This window comes from Belonocnema kinseyi, chromosome 4, assembly GCF_010883055.1.
Source record: "Belonocnema kinseyi isolate 2016_QV_RU_SX_M_011 chromosome 4, B_treatae_v1, whole genome shotgun sequence".
In the NCBI taxonomy this organism is placed as follows: Eukaryota; Metazoa; Arthropoda; class Insecta; order Hymenoptera; family Cynipidae; genus Belonocnema; species Belonocnema kinseyi.
In genome coordinates this window covers 25,065,324-25,084,748 of record NC_046660.1, presented here as the reverse complement: position 1 = coordinate 25,084,748, position 19,425 = coordinate 25,065,324, and the positions used below count along the sequence as shown (strand labels likewise).

Genomic DNA, 19,425 nt, shown 5'->3' with positions numbered 1-19,425 from the left:
AAATTTTGAGTTCGATATTTCATTTACCAAAAAAGTTCTATGGTTCACAAAAAAATTTTGTTCAATGGAAAAAAGAGGTTGGTAATGTAGGAATCCCACTGTATCCCATGCCCTTAATGGAACTTTTTTTTAACCTTTCAAGTTTTCGAGGAAAACACATATGACGGAAAAAAACAGTTTTTGGAACATTTTTGCATTTTGTCCGCCATTTTGGAAGGAAACACACACACACACACACACACATATATATATATATATATAAATTTTCTGTTAAAGTTCAAGAATTTTTTGCATTGATGGTTGAAGAAATTTTAAGATATTTAAGCGTTTTATGTCTGAAAAAAATTATAGAAATAAAAAATTAAACATTTTCACTATTTTTGTATACAAAAACCGCCATATTTAATTTTTAAGTGTAAATATTCGAATTTTGACCATGGATTCAAATTTAGCCCACCCCAAAACATAAAGAACAGTACTTTTGATCTATTTATTGTTTTTTTATACCCATAAATTTTGCGGTCAAACTCATGCTATAAAATTGATAGCTTTGGTCGTTAATGGGTTAATTAAAAGTGTGAACCTTATTTATTGAACCACTCAACCTCATTTATGGGACCAGTGAACTTCACTGATTAAACCAGTTATTGATGAAATCCGTGAATATCACTGATTACACCAGTGAAACTCACTGACTTAGAAAGAACACCTTACTTGTTAAACCAGTGAATCTTATTGACTTAGCTAGTCAACCTTACTGATTAAACTAGTGCACCTTACTAATTAAACCAGTGAATCTGACTGGCTCAAATAGTAAATCTTACTGATTAAAGCAGTAAACCTCATTTATCAAAACGAGTAAAGCTCTCTGATTAAACCAGTCAGCCTCATTGAAAGAGCCAGTAAGTGTCACTGATTAAACCAGTAAACCTTACTGATCAAACCAGTCAACGTCACTAATTAAACCAATGTACCTTACTGATTGAACTAGTGAATTTAACTGATTAAGCCAATGAACCTTACTTTTTAAACCCGCGAACGTCACTGAATCAACCAATAAATCTTACTGATTGAACCAGTAAATTTATGAAACCAGTAAACATTACTGATTAAATTAGTGAACGTCACTGATAAAACCCGTGAATGTCACTGTTTGAACTAGCAAATTTCACTGATTAAACGACTGAACCTCACTGGTTAAACCAGTGACTCTTACTGATTGAACCAGCGAACCTTATCAATTAGACCAGAAAACCTCACAGATAAATGGAATGAACCTCCCTGATTAAAGCCGTGAATCTCACTGAATAAAACTTTGAGATTTCACTGGAAATCAGTAAAATTTTACTCGTTCTTTTTAAGAGAGAATGTTGTCTATTTGATAAATTTCATCATCAGCACAAAAAATATTTCATGAAGCATATATTTTATTTTAGGAGATATTAGGATTCATATCGATTAAAAATATTATATGACAAAATTTTATATTGACACTTTTCGCATAATCATAGCACAAGTAATTTCATCGAATATTAGGTTGAATCACTTCATTGTATTTATTGTACAAATCGAAGACTTTGGTAATAAATCATTTTAAAGAAAATTCACTGTATTCTCATTTTATTTTTGAACACCCGCTAGTAGTTAAATTTTATTTTTAAAGCACATGGCAATAATTGACAAATTTTGAAATAAAACATTCTGTTATAAATTCAGGGCATTCTTTTTTTATTTGCAAACACTTTTTCATAATTACTTCACGCTTTACTTTGAATTTAGACTGTTCAATTTTTATAGACAAGTTCATATTAGGGTGGTCCAAAATATATCAGAATTTTCTTTCAAATTTGCATGCATATTGCACTAAAATTCACAATTTTCAATAACAAAAAAGACGTTTTTAAACCTTTTTTCCAAATCGTCAATATTAAGTAAACCGTATTGAAATTTAACATCACTTTTTAAAATTAGCAATAAAATAAAAATCAAAAATTATTTTTTCAATATCCCCCCATTAGTCTCCTTTATGGGGTTCCCAAAAAACCCCATTAGTGAAAAATTGTTCTTCGCGGTTTTTGTGCCGTTAATTATGATTTTTTGCGGAGTTTTAATTACAAGGTGTTCCTGAAAGACAAAATACTACTTTCTACTGATAATTAGATGTTTAAATAAATTGTTAAAAATTTTTTTATTATTTTAAACATTTTTCTCTGAGAGTTAAAAACTCGCCACTTTCCGAATTTTTAAAATAATTTTCAACTTTTCAGATAGAGCGAGAGAATAGTTACATATATCTAACAGAAATGATTGTTTAAACAATTTAAAAAAAATAATAGCCTCTTAAAATAATGCTAGAAAAATTCAGTTTTTCCTAAAAATTTCCACTTTGGTCCACTGCTCAGTTATAATGACATATTAATTATTGTAAGTTAACAAAAATAATTGCTTACACAATTTCTTGTTATTTTTAATAATATAAATGATTTTGTTAACAAAATATTTTTGTTTATTATTATTTTAGGTTTTTTAGCAACTGTTTAATATAGTTGCGATTTTTTCTGAAATTTTCCACATTGTGATCCCTTTTTACATACAATAAGGTAATAGTTGAATAAATTTAACATGCATAATTGTTTAAACAATTTATTATTATTGTAAATAATATTATCTTTGCATAATACTATAGAATTGCTGCTTTTTCTAAAATATTCAACTTTTTGTCTACTTTTCACTAAGAGCGACTTGAAAATTAACCAAATTTAAACAAAATAATTGCATAAATAAATTATTATTGTTTATAATTATCTGCTTTTTTAGCAATAATAGATAGTTTCGGTTTTTTCTGAAATTTTCTACTTTTTGTGAACTATTCACTTAAAGAGGTAATGGTTAAACCAAGGTTACAAACCTAATTGTTTAAACAATTTATTATTGTTCATAAATATTTTCCCTTAGATAATTGATAGGAAATTGCGGTTTACCTTGAAATTTGTTTTTTTTTTTAGCTTAACAAATAATTAATAAACAACAGATAAAATAATGTTCAGAATAATCTTTTTCTTTTTGTGCATATATTTTTCTCAAATAAAACAGAAAATTTAAATACTCATACAATTTTCTGTATTGATTATAATGAATGCAAATTTTTCGTTATGTCGTAACAAAGAACTATGTTTAATTTAATTTATTATAAATACACTTTATGTGGAAAACGGATACAAAGTGAGAACTTTCAGCAAAAAACGGAAACTTTATAGCATTATTGTTAGGAAATATTATTATAAATATTAATTAATTGTTAAAAAAAATTATCTCGTCAAAATGAGTAAAAAATTTGGAATAAACGGGACTTTTCAACTTAATTCTAAGGGAACATTGCTCGTATTAACCTAATTTCAAATTCTGAATATAATGATAATGTACATATTTAATCATCTAACTTTATATATATTAATTGTAATATATTAGCTATTTATCTTATTCTTTGTATACTATTTTTATCTATTTTATTTTATCTCATACGAAAATAATAATAATCAGAACAAGAATGTTCAGATGAATAAAAGAAAATGAGAATTTTGTACAAAAATAGTTTTTTTGAAATAAAAGTGGCAAGGATTAAAAAAAATTTTTTTTTTAATTTTTAAAAAAATTATTAAAATAAAAAATTATTAAAATAATTAAAAAATTTTTTTTTTAAATTCTAAAATGTAGGTGGCAGGATTCGATCCCAGATTTTCCTGTCACAAACTAAAGGCGTTACCGCCTGCTCTAAACCGATTTTGAAAACACTAGTTGTTCCTCTAATTCCAATTAATGAATAATATTATAATATTAAAAAATGTCCTTCACTATTATACTATTTTTAAATACTTTACCTTGGATTCATTCAATTAAATTAAATAGACAATTGCAAAAAAAAATTGGCAAAAAATGCAGGCAGCAGGAATTGAGCGCAGACGTTGTGGTTGCAAATTGGAAGCCTTACCACCTGATCTAACCCAAGATTTCGAAGAATGGCTTATGAAAATAAAAAAAAAAACGAAAAGCGTTTTTACTTTTCAAAAAAGTCTTTTTTAGACCACCCTGATGTAAACATTACATTTTATTAAAATATATTTTTTATGTAAAGAAATTTGAATGAATTAGGTGCAATTCGTAATGGACGAATCAACAACTTTAGCGGATCTACTGGAATTAAATCTACACGAGTGTGAAGAAGAAGTGAAGAATATTGTGGACAAGGCAGTAAAGGAAATGTCAATGGAAAAATATTTAAGGGAATTGAAAGTCACTTGGTCGGACATGGAATTTGAGAAAGAAAGTCATACTAGAACAGGAGCTATACTACTGAGAGCCAGTGAAGAACTCATCGAGACTTTGGAAGAAAATCAGGTAATTTTTTTATTTATTATAGCGTCTCAGACTCAAGTGTTCGGACTTACTTGTATAGTTGTATAAAAATAAAAAATAAATGAATAAAAAATTCATTTTCTGAAAATCAATTGAAGCTTTAGTTTTTGAATGATAGAATACTTAGTTTCGACCAATCAGAAGCGCGGTATAAAAAACTTGCGCATCTTTTCGTATTGCGCATGCGTCGCGGCAGCAGCTCGATTGGTTACGATTGACACGCTTATTTAAAATAATTAAATTTTAAAGAAAATTGTTTGCAACAAATAATAGTTCTACAATTATTAAAAATAATTCTTAGATTAAGAAATATACTGGTAAAGTAAGACGCAAAATAATGACTTAATTTTTATTTCTTGAACATAAATAATGATTGGTTCAAATTAAATATTTAATAACTGAAAAACTAAAACTTCAACTGGTTCTTGGAAAAGCAATTTTTGAATTATTTAGTTTTCTGTGTTTATTTATAAAACAGGATGATTTTCAACACAATAGTTTATATTTTAACAAAATAAATACATTATTAACAAAATAGTTTAATTTTAAACTAAAAAATAAATTTAAAGTAATATGTATCACTATCAGAGGTAGTTATAATATATCTTAATCGATATTAATATCTTCAAAAGCACCCGACCGGTAATCGGAAGTGCAGTGGTTCGATTCCCAGGGGAGTGAAGTGAGATTTTTCTTTCAGAAAGATTTTATTTAAAAAGAATTAATTATTTAAAAATTAATTTTTTACAAAGGAAGTTTAAATTCCAAAAGTAGTTGATATTTAAAGAATTTTTTTTCAATTTTAAATAAAAAAGAGTTGCGTTGGTTTTAATGAGACCATTTTTTAACAAAATAGTTGAATTTTCAATTAAAAAAGATGCATTTTTAATAAAATTGTGTAATTTTTGATCAAATAATCTAATTATCCTACTCAGCGAGATCAGTTATCAAATAAAAATATAAATAGTAGACTATTAATTGAACATAATTAATTTTCAAGTTTACTTTTTCACCAAAAATTATTTATCAACCAAAAGGTTCAATTAATGACCAAATAGTTTAACTTTCAAGCAAACATGAAAAAATTTTCAATTTATTAAGATAAACTTTTAACTAAATAGTTCAATTTTCAAAACAAAAATTGCAATGAATAATAATAATTATTATTATTATTATCAGCCAAAAAGTTTCATTTATAACCAAAAAGTTGAACTTTCAAGCAAATGGAACGAATTTTCAAAAAGAAAAACATGAATTCTCAACAAAATGTAATATTAATTATTTAATTGAGAGTTAATACTTTAACTAAAAAAAATTTAACTTTTAATCAAGACAAGGTTTATTTATTATAATTACACTATTTTTTTAAATAGTGAAATTATGAATTACAATTGATTAGTTTTCAACAAAACATTTGAATTTTTAAAAAAGAATCGTGAATTTTTAACCTAAAATAAAATAATTGAATTTTATTTAAAAAAAATTAATGATAAAACATGGAAAAGCGAATTTTCGACAAAAAATTTCAGTTTTGAATAAAAATTGTGTTTTTAAAAAGTAGTTCAAATTTCAACAAAATAATTAAATTCTCAAACGAAAACATATTAATTTTTAATAAAAAATTAAAAAGTTGCTTTTCAGCTAAAAACTATTAATTTTCAGTCAAAAACGGATTAGTTAAATGTTTAGTTGGGAAAATTATTTTTAATTTAAATTTTTTTTTAAGAGAGGAAATATAGGAAAGAGTGTCAAGTCTCCATTTTAATGTTTTGATTGCAAAATAAACAGAGGATTTTTTACCAGAATAAAAAATAATGCGTTTTAATATACACGAAAATTCAAAAAGATTTTCTATGATTCACCTGCAAATATTTACAAAAATTAATTTTTTGTTTTACAATCATTTCAAATTTCAAATTAAACAATTTGTCGAGGGGTTGAAAGATTAAAACTCTTTCACGGTTTTATATTGAGTATTCTAATATTACGTCACTCACTCAAGAGATTTTTAACGATTTCAAAAAATTTGAAAGGATTTTACAAGAATGCAGAAACATTGAAGGATTTTGAAGGAATTTTCCAGATTTTTTAAAGAATCAAAAAAATTTTAAGGATTTGAAAGAGATATGATCGAATTTTAAGGCACTTTAGGTGATTTCAAAGAATGTCAAGCGAGTTACTGTCAAGTTATTTAAAAAGATTTTAATGAATTTGAAGAGATTTCAATTGATGAAATTTTTTAATATTCAAAGGAATTTAAGAAAATTCAAAGGATTTTATTTACCTGTACTTAATTTCGAAAATTTTAAATGATTTTAAAGAAGTCGAAAGAAAAAAATCGGAGGATCTAAAGGATTTTTAAACAAAAGCTTAAAGAATTTCTGAAATTCAAGTGATTTTAAGGAAGTACTATAGGGACTTGACGGGATTTTAATATTTTCTTTTAAACGATTACCCAGGGGGCACAAAATTTGGCGACACCTTTACGATATCATCACGACATCTTTACGACATCTTTACGACATCTTTACGACATCCTATGTCTATGTCGTTTCGGTGTCTGCGATATCGTAAATACATCATCAGATCATACGACTTATTTCCGATATCATAAAGACATCTTAACGGCATGGACATAGGATGTCGTAAAGTTGTCGTAATTATGTAGTTACCACGTCGTAAAGACGTCGCCAAACTTTGTGCCCACTGAGTAATATTAAAACTTTTAAAAAAGTTATTTAAAAAATTTTTAATAAATTTTAAGAGACTTCAATTTTTTTAATTCAACGATTTAAGGATTTTCAAGAGATTTCAAGGAGTCTAAAAAAATGAAGGATTTTAGGAGATTTTAATTAATTTGAGTCAATTTTGAAATTTTTAAAATGATTTCAAAGAAGTTGAAGGGAGTTCAAAAAAATTCGGAGGACTTCCCAGTGAGCACAAAATTTGGCAACATCTTTACAACATCTTTACGACATCTTTACGACATCCTATCTCTATGTCTCGATGTCAGATCATACGACTTATTTACGATAACGTAAAGACACCTTAACGACGTGGGCAGAGGATGTCGTAAAGTTTTCGTAAAGATGTCGTAACGATGTCGTAAAGACGTAGCTAAATTTTTTGCCCCCTGAGTTTAAGCATTTCTAAGAAATCAGGTGATTTTCAGGAATTACTAAGGACTTGATGGAATCTTAAAGCTTATTTAAAAAAAAAATTAAAACTGAATCAAAAAGGTTGAAGGAGTAACAAGTTATTTTGTAAGATTTGAAGAGAGTTTTAGAGGTCTTAAAGAATTTCAAGAGAGTTTTTGAAATTTATTTAAAAAGATTTAAATGAATTTGAAAAAGTTCATAGATTTTAAGGAATTTTAAGAGATTTAAAGGGATTTAAGAAAATGGTATCTTGTGAAAATTTTTGGATCTAAAAAAAAATTAAATTTTTCTATTTTTTGAAAATTTAAAAAATTTTCAAAAGTATATAGCCTTTATAATTTTCATCAAAATAAAAAATTTTTATTTGGATAATTTGCAAGTCTTTTACCTATCTATTAGAAACTTTGACATAAATTTTTATAATATTAAGAAAAAAAAATTTGAAAATTTTGAAAATGCTATAATTTTTTTAATTTTGGGCTGATCGAAAAAATCGGCAAGAAAACTTTAGAAATATATTTGGTATCTAGTGAAAATTTTGAATGACATTTTTGGATTTACGAGAAAAATAATTTTTTATATTTTTTGAAAATTTTCAAATTTTTGAAAAGTTGGGTGAGTGACCCAGCAAATGAACACTTAAGGAAATCACCAATTACAACTAGTCCATTTCACGTTATAATAATTGATTATTTTTACAAAACTTTTGAAAATAGATTCTTAAGGGTTCAAATTTCTTAATGCGATAAAAAATTTTATTTTTACCAAAAACCTTTATAAAAAACAATTCAGTAGTGCAAAATTAACGAAAATACCAGTGAATGAACACTATAATCACTACAAATTATAATTAGGATTTAGGTATAAAATTTCATAGGTACATTACAAAATGAGCAATTATAATGTAAAATATTAGAAAGCGTTGCGAAATTCATTAAATTTATTATTTCAATAAAAACCACAAGACATTTAGATGTAAAGAAAGGAGGGAATACAAAAGTTGAACACAGAACTAGGTTAACTTTTTCTAATTTTTTATTGCAATATGTATTTTTAAAACATATCTGTCAGTTCTTTTAACCTTACAAAAAATACAACTTCTTGTTTAAAAATAGATAACTCTTATCTAGTGACTACAATAGAAAACTTCGATTTTTAGGACACATAACATTTGTAATACAACACCTTACTATGTTGCTTTAGGTTAAATTAGCAAATACAAATATAAATCACAGTACTGTAAAAATGGAAATTCTTTCAACATTTATAAATATATATTGACTAGTACGCAGTAGTACCTAGCACGAATTAATGTTTTTATAGTTAAACACCGTTTTCTAAATGCAAAAAAAACATTAAATTTCTAACCTTAAAGTTGCCTTATCTTTAATTTAGTTCGTGCGTACTTTTTTGATTGTCTAACCACAAAAATATACATTTAAGCTATAACTATTTATAGTTTATATTTATATTTATATTTATAGCTTCGATATTTATAGTCACATTAATTGAAACAAACTTATTTATATGTAACGAAACAACAGCCAGGTCTCCGTCACCTGCTGTTCATTCACTGGACCTGCGGGGTGACAGTTTTACTCCAATAAATGAACACAGCGTTCGTTTACTGGAACGTGGGCAATTTAATGGTCCAGTACGTGAACACTCATTTATTAATAAAAAAATTGAATAATAATATCTTACAACTATAACAGCACAAATTTGATGCAGAAAAAGGTGAAGAATTTTTTTGTAAAAGCAGTGTAAACAAGGAGTTGCTTGAGAATGTAAAAATCGAAAGAGTTTGAGGATTATCAGGAAATCTTACAGGATTTCTAAGAGTCCAAGTGATTTTAAGTAATCACTACGGACTTGATGGGATTTTAAAGTACAGTTTTCAAGAATTTAAAAATATTTCCACAAGTTTTAGTGACTTTAAAGAATTTTAAGCAATTAATTAAAAAGTTATTTGCAAAAATTTAAAGATTTTAAGGATTGTCAAGAATTTGAAGGTATTTAAAAAAAATTCGCAGAAGTTTAAGGATTTTCAAGAAGTCTTATAGGGTTCTTGACATCTTTGAAAAAAACACTTTAACGAAGTACCAAAATTCCAAAATTTGACCGCCAACTATCCCAACAATGCAACCTAACCTCAATCACGGCACATTATATTTTTTCTTGATAGATTGTCCAAATCGCACACTTCCACACCCAGCGGGCACAAAATTTGGCGACGTCTTTACGACATCGTTACGACATCTTTACGACAACTTTACGACATCCTATGTTCGTGTCGTTACAGTGTCTTTAAGATATCGTAAAGGCATCGTCAGATCATACGACATATTTAAGATATCATAAAGACGACTTAACGACATGGACATAGGGCGTAGTAAAGTTGTCGTAAAGATGTCGTAACGATGTCGTAAAGACGTCGCCAAATTTTGTGCTCACCAGGCAATTGCTAACAATAATTAAAGAAACGACTTTTCTCTTTGAGAAGCAAAGCGATGTCACGATTTTTCACTTACTTTCGTCTACAAAAATTCATGTTAGTCAAACTCCAATATAATCAATGCTTTTCAGTCCACCAAGTGGTATGGCCTTATAGATTTTGACGTTACCGACCGATTATGACGTAATGTTAGAATACTGAATTGTTTCTTTTCGAAAAATCGTTTCATTTTACCAGTTCTTGGGTAAAAAAAATATTTCTTTTAATTTGAAGAAGTGAAGAGAAACTTGCGTACACGTTTTGAATTTTTTTTACAAAAAACTTTTTTTCTAATTCTGGACTAATACAAAAAATTAATAAAAATGACTGGATCCTCTATAGTTTTACTAAAAAATATTAACAAAATATAGACCCATAGATATATATTGCTTATTTAAGCAATGTTATAAAAGTATAACAATTTAAGAATATTCAAAACCTGTCTATAGATCTGAATTTGTTGAAAATTATTAATTAAAATGCAAGTAGTAATATTTAATTAATCTAATCGATTCGGTATTTAAACGATTAATTAAAAAGAACACAGGTGTATAATTGACTTAATGTCATACACATAATAGGTGATAAAAATTGGACTCCTTAACTTATAGATAAAGAAGAACGATATTATGATTTGTAATTCCTATATTTGAAATGTTAATTAAATTAATTAATACATTAATTATTAAATTATATAGTATGTATTTTATGAATTTACAATAATTACTTTTTAATTATTTTTGAAATAAATTAATATTTTGCTTGCATTGACTTGGTTGGATAATGATAAGAATAACAATTAAAAATACAAAATTTTTTTATTTTTGATAGAAATTTTTTCAAAAATAAGATGGAATAATTTGGAAAAAAGCTCCAGCTTAGCGTGTCCGAATAGCAGTCACTTTTCGATAATTTAAAAAATGAAATAAAATAGAACAAGTACAGTTAATCACGATCTTAAAAGTCTTTTTGGAAAAGTAGTTACTTAAACAAATTATATTTGTTTAAACAATAAAAAAGTAGTTAATAATGTTTTATGTTTGTATAGTTCACAATCATTGTAGGATTACCTGCAAATTTTTAAAGAAGTGTTCTAAATTTAGTATTTTACAAACCAGCGTAGTTATTCAGAATTTTATTTTTCTATTCGACGTGGGAGTTTTTCTTCATTTAACTGATTCCATAAAAAATGTTTAAAATTAAAAAGTGACCAAATTTGGCTGTTTTCTAGAATTATTAAACCAGAATTTTTTCAAAACCCCCAATTTTTATTTCATAATTTTGTTCAGAAACAAGTGCTTATATTTACTATCAGGGTGATCCAAAAATATGACCTAAATTTTAAAAAAACTATATTTTTACATATTATTGTTACTTTATTAGCAATTTCCGTCGCCTTTTAATACATATAATTACTAATGGACAACTCGAATATTTACCATGACTTTTTAAACCATTTTTAATTGTTTAAACAAATGTGAGTTATTATAACAATTATTTATTCCCATACCATTAAAAAAATAATCGCATTTTCGGATTGAAATCCAATATTTTGCCACTGTTTGGAGTAGCACAATTTTCTAAACCCATTATGTAATTATTTAAAGAACTATTTATTGTTTATTTTCAAAATTAATGAAAATTGAGCCAGGGATGCCCACTTTTTTAAATTGGTATCCTATGCTACTTTTTGTAGAATAACTACATGATTTGATACATTGTTTCTAATTTTTCACAAATTTCTGTTTGTTTAAACCATTTTTATTTGTTCAAGCAGTCACTTTTCGATAAATTAAAAAATGAAGTAAAATAGAACACATGCCTTTAATTACGATCTTAAAAGTCTTTTTGGAAAAGTAGTGACTTAAGTAAATTATATTTGTTTAAACAATAAAAAAGTAGTCAATGTATTATTTCTGTATACTATAAAGTCAGAAACATAAATTAAAAGAAATGTATCAAAATTATGTTATTATTCAACAAAATGTAGCTGCTAATTTGAAAAGAAAGTTGATAATTGTGTCTCAGTTTTTTAAAGTTTTGAAAAAAACTATGAATAATTGCTTAAATAATTTAAATTTTTTTGAACAATGGAAAATTGTTTAAAAAGACATGGGAAATATTGAAATTGTCCATTAGTAATTATTTGTATAAAAAAGACACAGCAAGGAGGGCACAGCAAGGAGGGTGAGGGTGGGTTAAAAATAAAAGTTACTTTGATGGTTTTATTTCGTAGACACTCCTCTTCAATAACTTACAAGTTTGGCATGTTTTAATGAAACCCTAAAACATAAGCTCAATTTTTTGAAAATTTCAAATATCCCTATGTTAATTACATGGGATTTTGAAGTGCTTGGTGGTACGTATTAATATTCGAATTTCGAAAAAAATTTTTTAAAAATTCTTTCCAGAAATGAAAGTTTGGAGGAGGGGGGGGGGTGTATTGCCCTGTTGCTTAAAAAGCGTTTCTTGGACCACATTGATGTACTATATATCTCCTCAGTTTTTTAAAAATAAGCTATTGCTTCATATTGCATAACATTATTTTTAAAAAACAGAATTTTTCTCGGAAACAACGAAAAAACATGTTTTGATAAAAGTTTACACATCCAGCAAAGTTCTGCAAAGAATTACCTCTTGTTGAGAGAAGTGAAAGTAGAGAAAGTACGAGGAAATAAGGAGTGTTAAGCAGGCTAAAGTGAAGAAAGCTGAGGAGAGAGGAAGTGAGTGAAAATGAGGGGTGTGAAACTACGGGCAATGAGGGAGAATGAGGGAGTGTAAGTGGAAGCATTAAGGAGAAAAAAGGGGCAGGGATGCTGGGAAAGTAGGGGAAATTATGAGAGAGAAATTAGGAAAAATTACTGGACGGCAAATGACGAGAGAGAATGTAGAAAAATTGAGGGAATATAAGAAGTACGCAAATGAGGAGAAGAGTAGTAACGGAAGTAAGGGAAAATGAGGAGAGATAAAGCGAATAAAGTGAGGAAAGCTGAGAGAGGAAGTGAGTGGAAATAAGGGAATAGAAAGTGAGGGAAGTGGGGGAGTAACTAAGGGGTTGAGGAGCAGGAGAAGAAGGGGAATGTATAGGAGAGAGAATAAGAAAAAATTAAGGGACGAAAAATAACCTGAGAGAAAGTAGGGCAGTAGGGCAGTAGGGAAAGTATCTGAAATAAGGATAGGGAAGTAGAGGAAATAAGACCATAGGAATTAGGGAAAGTTAAGAAGGGGAAGTAGGAGAAGCAAGGGAAAATTAGGGAATTGAAGCAGGGAAAATGATAAGAGATGTAGGAGATGTAGGAGATGTAAAAGAACCGGGAGAAATAAAGAGAGAAGATGTAGGAAAAATGAGATGAAGGCAAGTAGAATAAGTGAGCCCAAATGAGGCAAGAGAAAGTAGAGGAAATAAAAAGAGAATGTTCAGGGGAAATGGGGGGGGGGGTGAGAAACTTGAGGGAAAACGATGGAAGAGGAAGTAAGGATAGCGAGGGCAAAGTCGTGAAAGTGAGGGGCAATGAGAGAAGGAAAAATAAGGAAAATGAGGGAAAATTAGAGGTTGCAAAGTGGAAGAAGTGGGGGAATATATGACAAGGGAAAGAATGGAAAGTAGATGCTAATGGGAAGAAAGTTAGACGAATTGCGGGGAAATGATAGGTAAGTAAGGAGAAATAAAGGAGGCATAATAACAGGAAGGAAAGCCAGTGTAGTAAGGGAAAATAGGTATGCTAAGTTAAGGGGAGTGAGGGGAAATAAGCAGAGGTAACTTAAAGAAAATGAAGACAAGGACAATGAGAAAGAAAAGTAGAGAAAGTGGGGTGCGATAAGTTGAGGGAAGGTAAGTTTAATGAAGGGTGGTATAATAGGAAGGATGGGGGAGTAAAAGTAGAGGAAAAGTGTGAAAACTCATTAGAGATCAAATAGGGTAAAAATAAGGAATATAGGAGAATAAAAATAGGGTGCTGAGAGATAATTTTGTGAGGCGAAATAGGAGAAGTTATTTTGAATCACTGCAGTGAAAGTAAAGAGAAATTAGAGGCGGGAAACTAGAAGAAGTGAGAGGAAGATACGAGGAGGGAAAGCGGAGTAAGTGAGTGGATTGAAAATAGAGAAGCAGGGAGAAATGTGAGGAACATTAAGGGAGGTGAATTATGTGAAGTTTCGGATAGGAAGTAAGAGAAGTGAGTGTTAGTCTTAGGAAGTGAGGAAATGATTAGAAATGACGGCAAATAGGAGATGGGAAGGAATGGCTGTAGAAGCGAAGTAGGGGAAGAGAGACTATGACTAATTTTTTATCGAAGCAGAATTTTTTTAATTAAAAAAATGAAAAAAGTGTGGCTTTTTCAAAAATATTTTATTTTGTTTTTAATTCGTTCGAAAAATTATGTTTTTATATTCATTCTCGTAAATGGTGCAAAATGTCACAAAATATCAAAAGGTATTCTTTGTTAAACCATTCTGGATGAATACCGTTTTATATTAACTTTTTTGTGTTCTTTTCGTCTTTTCAGAGAGAAATGTAAACATTTTATATTTTTTTTAAATGATTTGATTTTTATTTGAAGCAGTGGCTCACCCAGAATAAAAACTAAGAAATTTGTTGTACGTATAAGGTAATATTTTTTTCTCAAAAAAATTTGGAAAATACTAAATTTTAAAAACAAAATCGGTCATTTTTTAAAATTTAGCAGATAATCTAGAAATAAGAATTGGCCATGCGCAATTATTTGAAATTTTATTTTTGAAAAAATAATTTTTTACGCTTAGGCAAGGCCTAAATTCCTCATTATAGTTTTCGCACGTCCACTGACATTCTGAATTAGCGAAACAGATGTAATATTTTTAAACAGAATTCTCACAATTATCAAATACTATTATAAAAATATATTTTATAATAATTTGAACTGTATAATGATTGCAAAAGGTCCTTTTATATTTATATCCATCAATTCAAAAACAATTGTTTAATTTTTATACAATTTAAAATAATATTCTTTTTGATAACACAGCCACACAAAAAAAGTGTGCGGATCTGGTAACAAGACACAGGTATTCCTATGGATTTTGGGGCACTGAATTCAAATTCGGTATCAAAAATCACCCATCACGTCATGGTTGGGCCATAACCTCAAAAAATGACGAAAAATCAAGCACTGAGGCAAATAAATTTCAAAATAATGCCAGTGATGCAAATTTTCACTTCAAAAACATGTTGACAACTGTCAAGGATCAACCCTTGCCTGATATCAACTTACTTAACATAACTTTACCCAACAGAACCTGACCTCACCTAACATGAATTAACAGAAATTTATTGAACTACACGTAAAGCTCTGGAAGCATATTTTCCCAGTAGCAAATGTGTGCTACATCGAATGGGTCAATTCGAGCCTAACCTAGAAATAAATCTAACCTAGCCTAACCTAACCTCACGAAACACAATTAAACTGATTGTGTTGTCCCGTTGTGTTTGCGGTACCGTTTGAATCATCTTGGGCTTAACCTGCAAAGAGGTCAAACCTATCCTAACCTAAAAAAACCTGACCTAACCTAACCTAACTTAACTTCACGTAACACAATTAAACTCATTGTGTTGTCACGTTGTGTTTGCGGTACCGTTTCATTCAGCTTCGGCTTAACCTACATAGAGGTTTAACCTATCCTAACCTAACAAGACCTGACCTAACCTAGCCGAATGAAATTCAACCACACGTGTAGCTATGTAAGCGTACGGTTTTCAGTCTTAAATGTGTGCTATATTTAATAGGTTAACTCGATCTTAACCTAAAAATGAATCTAACTTAACAGAACCTAACGAAATTTTGCTTAACGCAGCACAACTTAACTTAAGTGTTCCAGTTGTAACACAATAAAATTCATTTCATTGCACTGCAGGTGGTTAAAAAGTTAGACGCACATTACTCATTTGAAGAAACTTAGAACTACAAGTAGAATTGACCCCATTTTCATTAACTTGACAATGTTTGCATCAATTAAAATGTAGAACTTTAACTTAAACATGCAAATGAATAAGAGTTTTATTCAAAAAATTTTTCTCTCTGCTTTTCTTAGACTTAAGGGATATATTTATACTATCTTTCGTGTTTACATTTTATCTTGCTTTTTATCATAATTAAATTGATTTATAGACCTACTTCAGTCTATTTTCTGCCTGCTATAACGTGTCCTTTTTTCTTCGAAGGAACAATGCAAAGGGTTACGCTCACGTTTAAGACCTAAATTTGTTTCCCTTTTCAACATCCAGCAAAAATCCGCCATCATGACTTCATCCCATCTACCCTGATATCGTTGTTCCATCAGTTTTATGTCTTGATGAAAACGTTCCCCTTGTTCTTCGCTGAAATCATCAACATTTTCTGGAAACTTATCCAGATGGGAATCTAGAAAGTGAAGTTTTAAATTCATCAAGCAGCCTAACTTTTTTTAGTTTCTTATTATTTTCGCAACAATATTCTCATAGTTTGGACTTTTTTTGTTACCGAGGAAATTTGCGTTTACTGCTTTAAAACTTTCCCAAGGGTCCATTTCAATTTTCGTCATGTAGCTCACGAAATTAGTATCTCTTGTCAATATTCGAATCTGTGGTCTATCAAAGACTCCTTCTTTAAATTTAGCTTCTGAAACATTAGGGAATTTAAGGGATATATACTTATAGCATTGTCCATCTTTATCTAACTCCTTGACAAATTGCTTCATGAGTCCAAGCTTTATGAGGAGGGGTGGTAGTAAAATTGTTTCTGGATCAACGAGGCTTTGTTCGATGATATGATGAGAACCAGGTTGGAATGAATCTCTTAAAGGCCAATATTTTTTGCTGTAATGATTGGCTTGATCTCTGCTATTCCACAGGCATATAAAGCATGGATCTCTCGTGAAACCCGATTGTTGGCCTAATATCATTGTTATGATTTTGAGATCACCACATATTTGCCATTTGTGATTCGTATAATTAACTTTTTCAAGGAGCATTTTAACATTGTTATATTCTTCTTTGATGACCATTGAGTGAGCTATAGGGATAGCAGCGTAAGTATTCGTGTTATGCAGTAAAACAGCCTTAATGTTGCGTTTTGACGAATCAATGAAAAGTCGCCGTTCTTCGTCTCTGTACACATTTTTCTTCAAGTGGTTCATTAGTCCGTTAACGTCAGTGCAGTTCACTAAAGACGTCTCTTCGTCTTTAAGGAAAGACTTTCTGAATTCTTTGTCCCTGTCGCGATAGAATGAAACTTTTGTCTTTGGCTCTAGAAGATTTCTTCTTTTTAGAAATGAAGCGGCAAACTCAGCGCCGTCTTCCGGTAATCCAAGATCTCTAATAAAACCATTCAGTTCTAGTTGCGACATTAATATTGGAACCTTCAATTTCATTTTATGCACGCCATATTCGTCATCTTTTTCGTCATCCTCATCGGAATCATCAAAAATATTTTCTATTCCATCACTGGTTTCACTACCGTCTCCATGACGTTGACTTTCAACTTCCATTCTATCATCTTCTAAAGCGCTTAAATCAGTCTAACGTGCATTTTTATTTATTTCAATTGCTCTTGTGACTGTCCACACAATTATGTACAAAATGTTATTTTTATTTTTAGCGTTGAAACCTTTGACGGAATTCATGCAAAAGTAGCAGTCCTTCGCAATGACGGGGTTTTTCCATGTGGTTGGTGTAGAGTACTTCTGTTACTTTTCTTTGTTTGAATTTTTTAGATGATACAACATAAGTCTGCAGGAATTGCAAATGACGTGAGGAACCCATTTTGTTTCTTGGTGCAGCAATTTACGGTCAAAACACTTTTCGTAAAGACTTTTCACTTCCTCGTCGATTGATTTTCGCAAACTGCTCACTTCATATTTACTGCAAATGTAACAGAATGAATCTGAGCTATTCTTACAGGCATGCGATTGAGAAATGCTCGCGGTTTTTTTCCTTGTAGAATAAGACTCTACACCAACCAAGTGATTCATTGATGAAGAGCTACGGTTGCATGATGATGATGTCGGAGAGCCCTCTTTCCCACCCTGACTAGACGCCGATACTTGGTTTTTTCCCTGCATCGTAATACACTTTTTACCTGTGTCTGCCATGACGGCATGAACGCCGTTTACCTAGGGACTCAGCCAATGTGGATCCGTTGCCCACCGTCACAACGTGAAGGTGCCCTGGTTACAGAAACAGGCAAATAATGCTAGAAACAAGCGGTTACGAAACTCCAGACATTTACTGCTATTAATGTCAAAATATGAAAGTACGCAAGAACAGGGTTGCAAGCGTAATCGGTTAGGTTAGGTCAGGTTTTGTTAGGTTAGGATAGGTTAAACCTCTATGTAGGTTAAGCCGAAGCTAAATGAAACGGTACCGCACACACAAAGGGACAACACAATCAGTTTAATTGTGTTTCGTGAGGTTAGGTTAGGTTAGGTTAGGTAAGGTTAGGTTAGGTTAGGTTAGATTTATTTCTAGGTTAGACTCGAGTTGACCCATTCGATGTAGCACACATTTGCTACTGGTAAAACATGCTTCCAGAGCTTTACGCGTAGTTCAATAAATTTCTGTTAATTCAGGTTAGGTGAGGTCAGGTTCTGTTGGGTAAAGTTATGTTAAGTAAGTTGATATCAGGCAAGGGTTGATCCTTCACAGTTGTCGACATGTTTTTGAAGTGAAAATTTGCATCACTGGCATTATTTTGAAATTTATTTGCCTCAGTGCATGATTTTTCGTTATTTTTTGAGGTTATGGCTCAACCATGACGTGATGGGTGATTTTTGATACCGAATTTGAATTCAGCGCCCCTAAATCCTTAGGAATACGTGTGTCTTGTTACCAGATCCGCACACTTTTTTTATGTGGCTGTGTAATCTTTACAGATCATATGGTAAGATTTATTTTAACTAATAAGGTTATTTTAACAATATAACGTCATTCGGCAAATATTAATATTTCAATAAAAAATATTTTTATTTTAAACTAACAACAACAAAAGACTTGTCAGAAAAAAAAGAATAAAATTTTGAACCGAACTATAATATGAAATAAACAATGTTTAATACAAGATCAAATTTTTAAAAATTTGATTAAAACATAAGCTACTTTTTCCATTTCTTGAAATTCCTATAATTTTATTAATTTTTTCAATTGAGATATGTTCAAGAAGGACTTACATTAGTTTTAATTTCACAAACAAAAAATTTTTTCATTATTTTTTTTTTGGTTTCAGAACGAAAGACAACATAATTATTTTGTTCTACTTGTCTAGTCAGAAGAATTAAAGAATAAATTAGAAATTTAATATTTTTCTTTTCCGATTTTATTCAAATTATTTAATCATAATACATACATGACAA

At 29.5% G+C, this 19,425-nt stretch overlaps 1 protein-coding gene across 1 annotated transcript in view; it reads left to right on the top strand.

Annotated features, from left to right (window-relative positions):
• Window positions 1-5,099, top strand: part of LOC117170792 (dynein beta chain, ciliary-like) — a 47,565-nt gene extending 42,466 nt beyond the window's left edge. The window contains exons 13-14 of the mRNA XM_033357830.1: window positions 4,150-4,395; window positions 5,046-5,099. Of these exons, the coding sequence (XP_033213721.1) occupies window positions 4,150-4,395; window positions 5,046-5,099 (300 nt within the window). The remainder of the gene's footprint in view (window positions 1-4,149; window positions 4,396-5,045) is intronic.
• The last annotated feature ends 14,326 nt before the right edge of the window (window positions 5,100-19,425 follow it).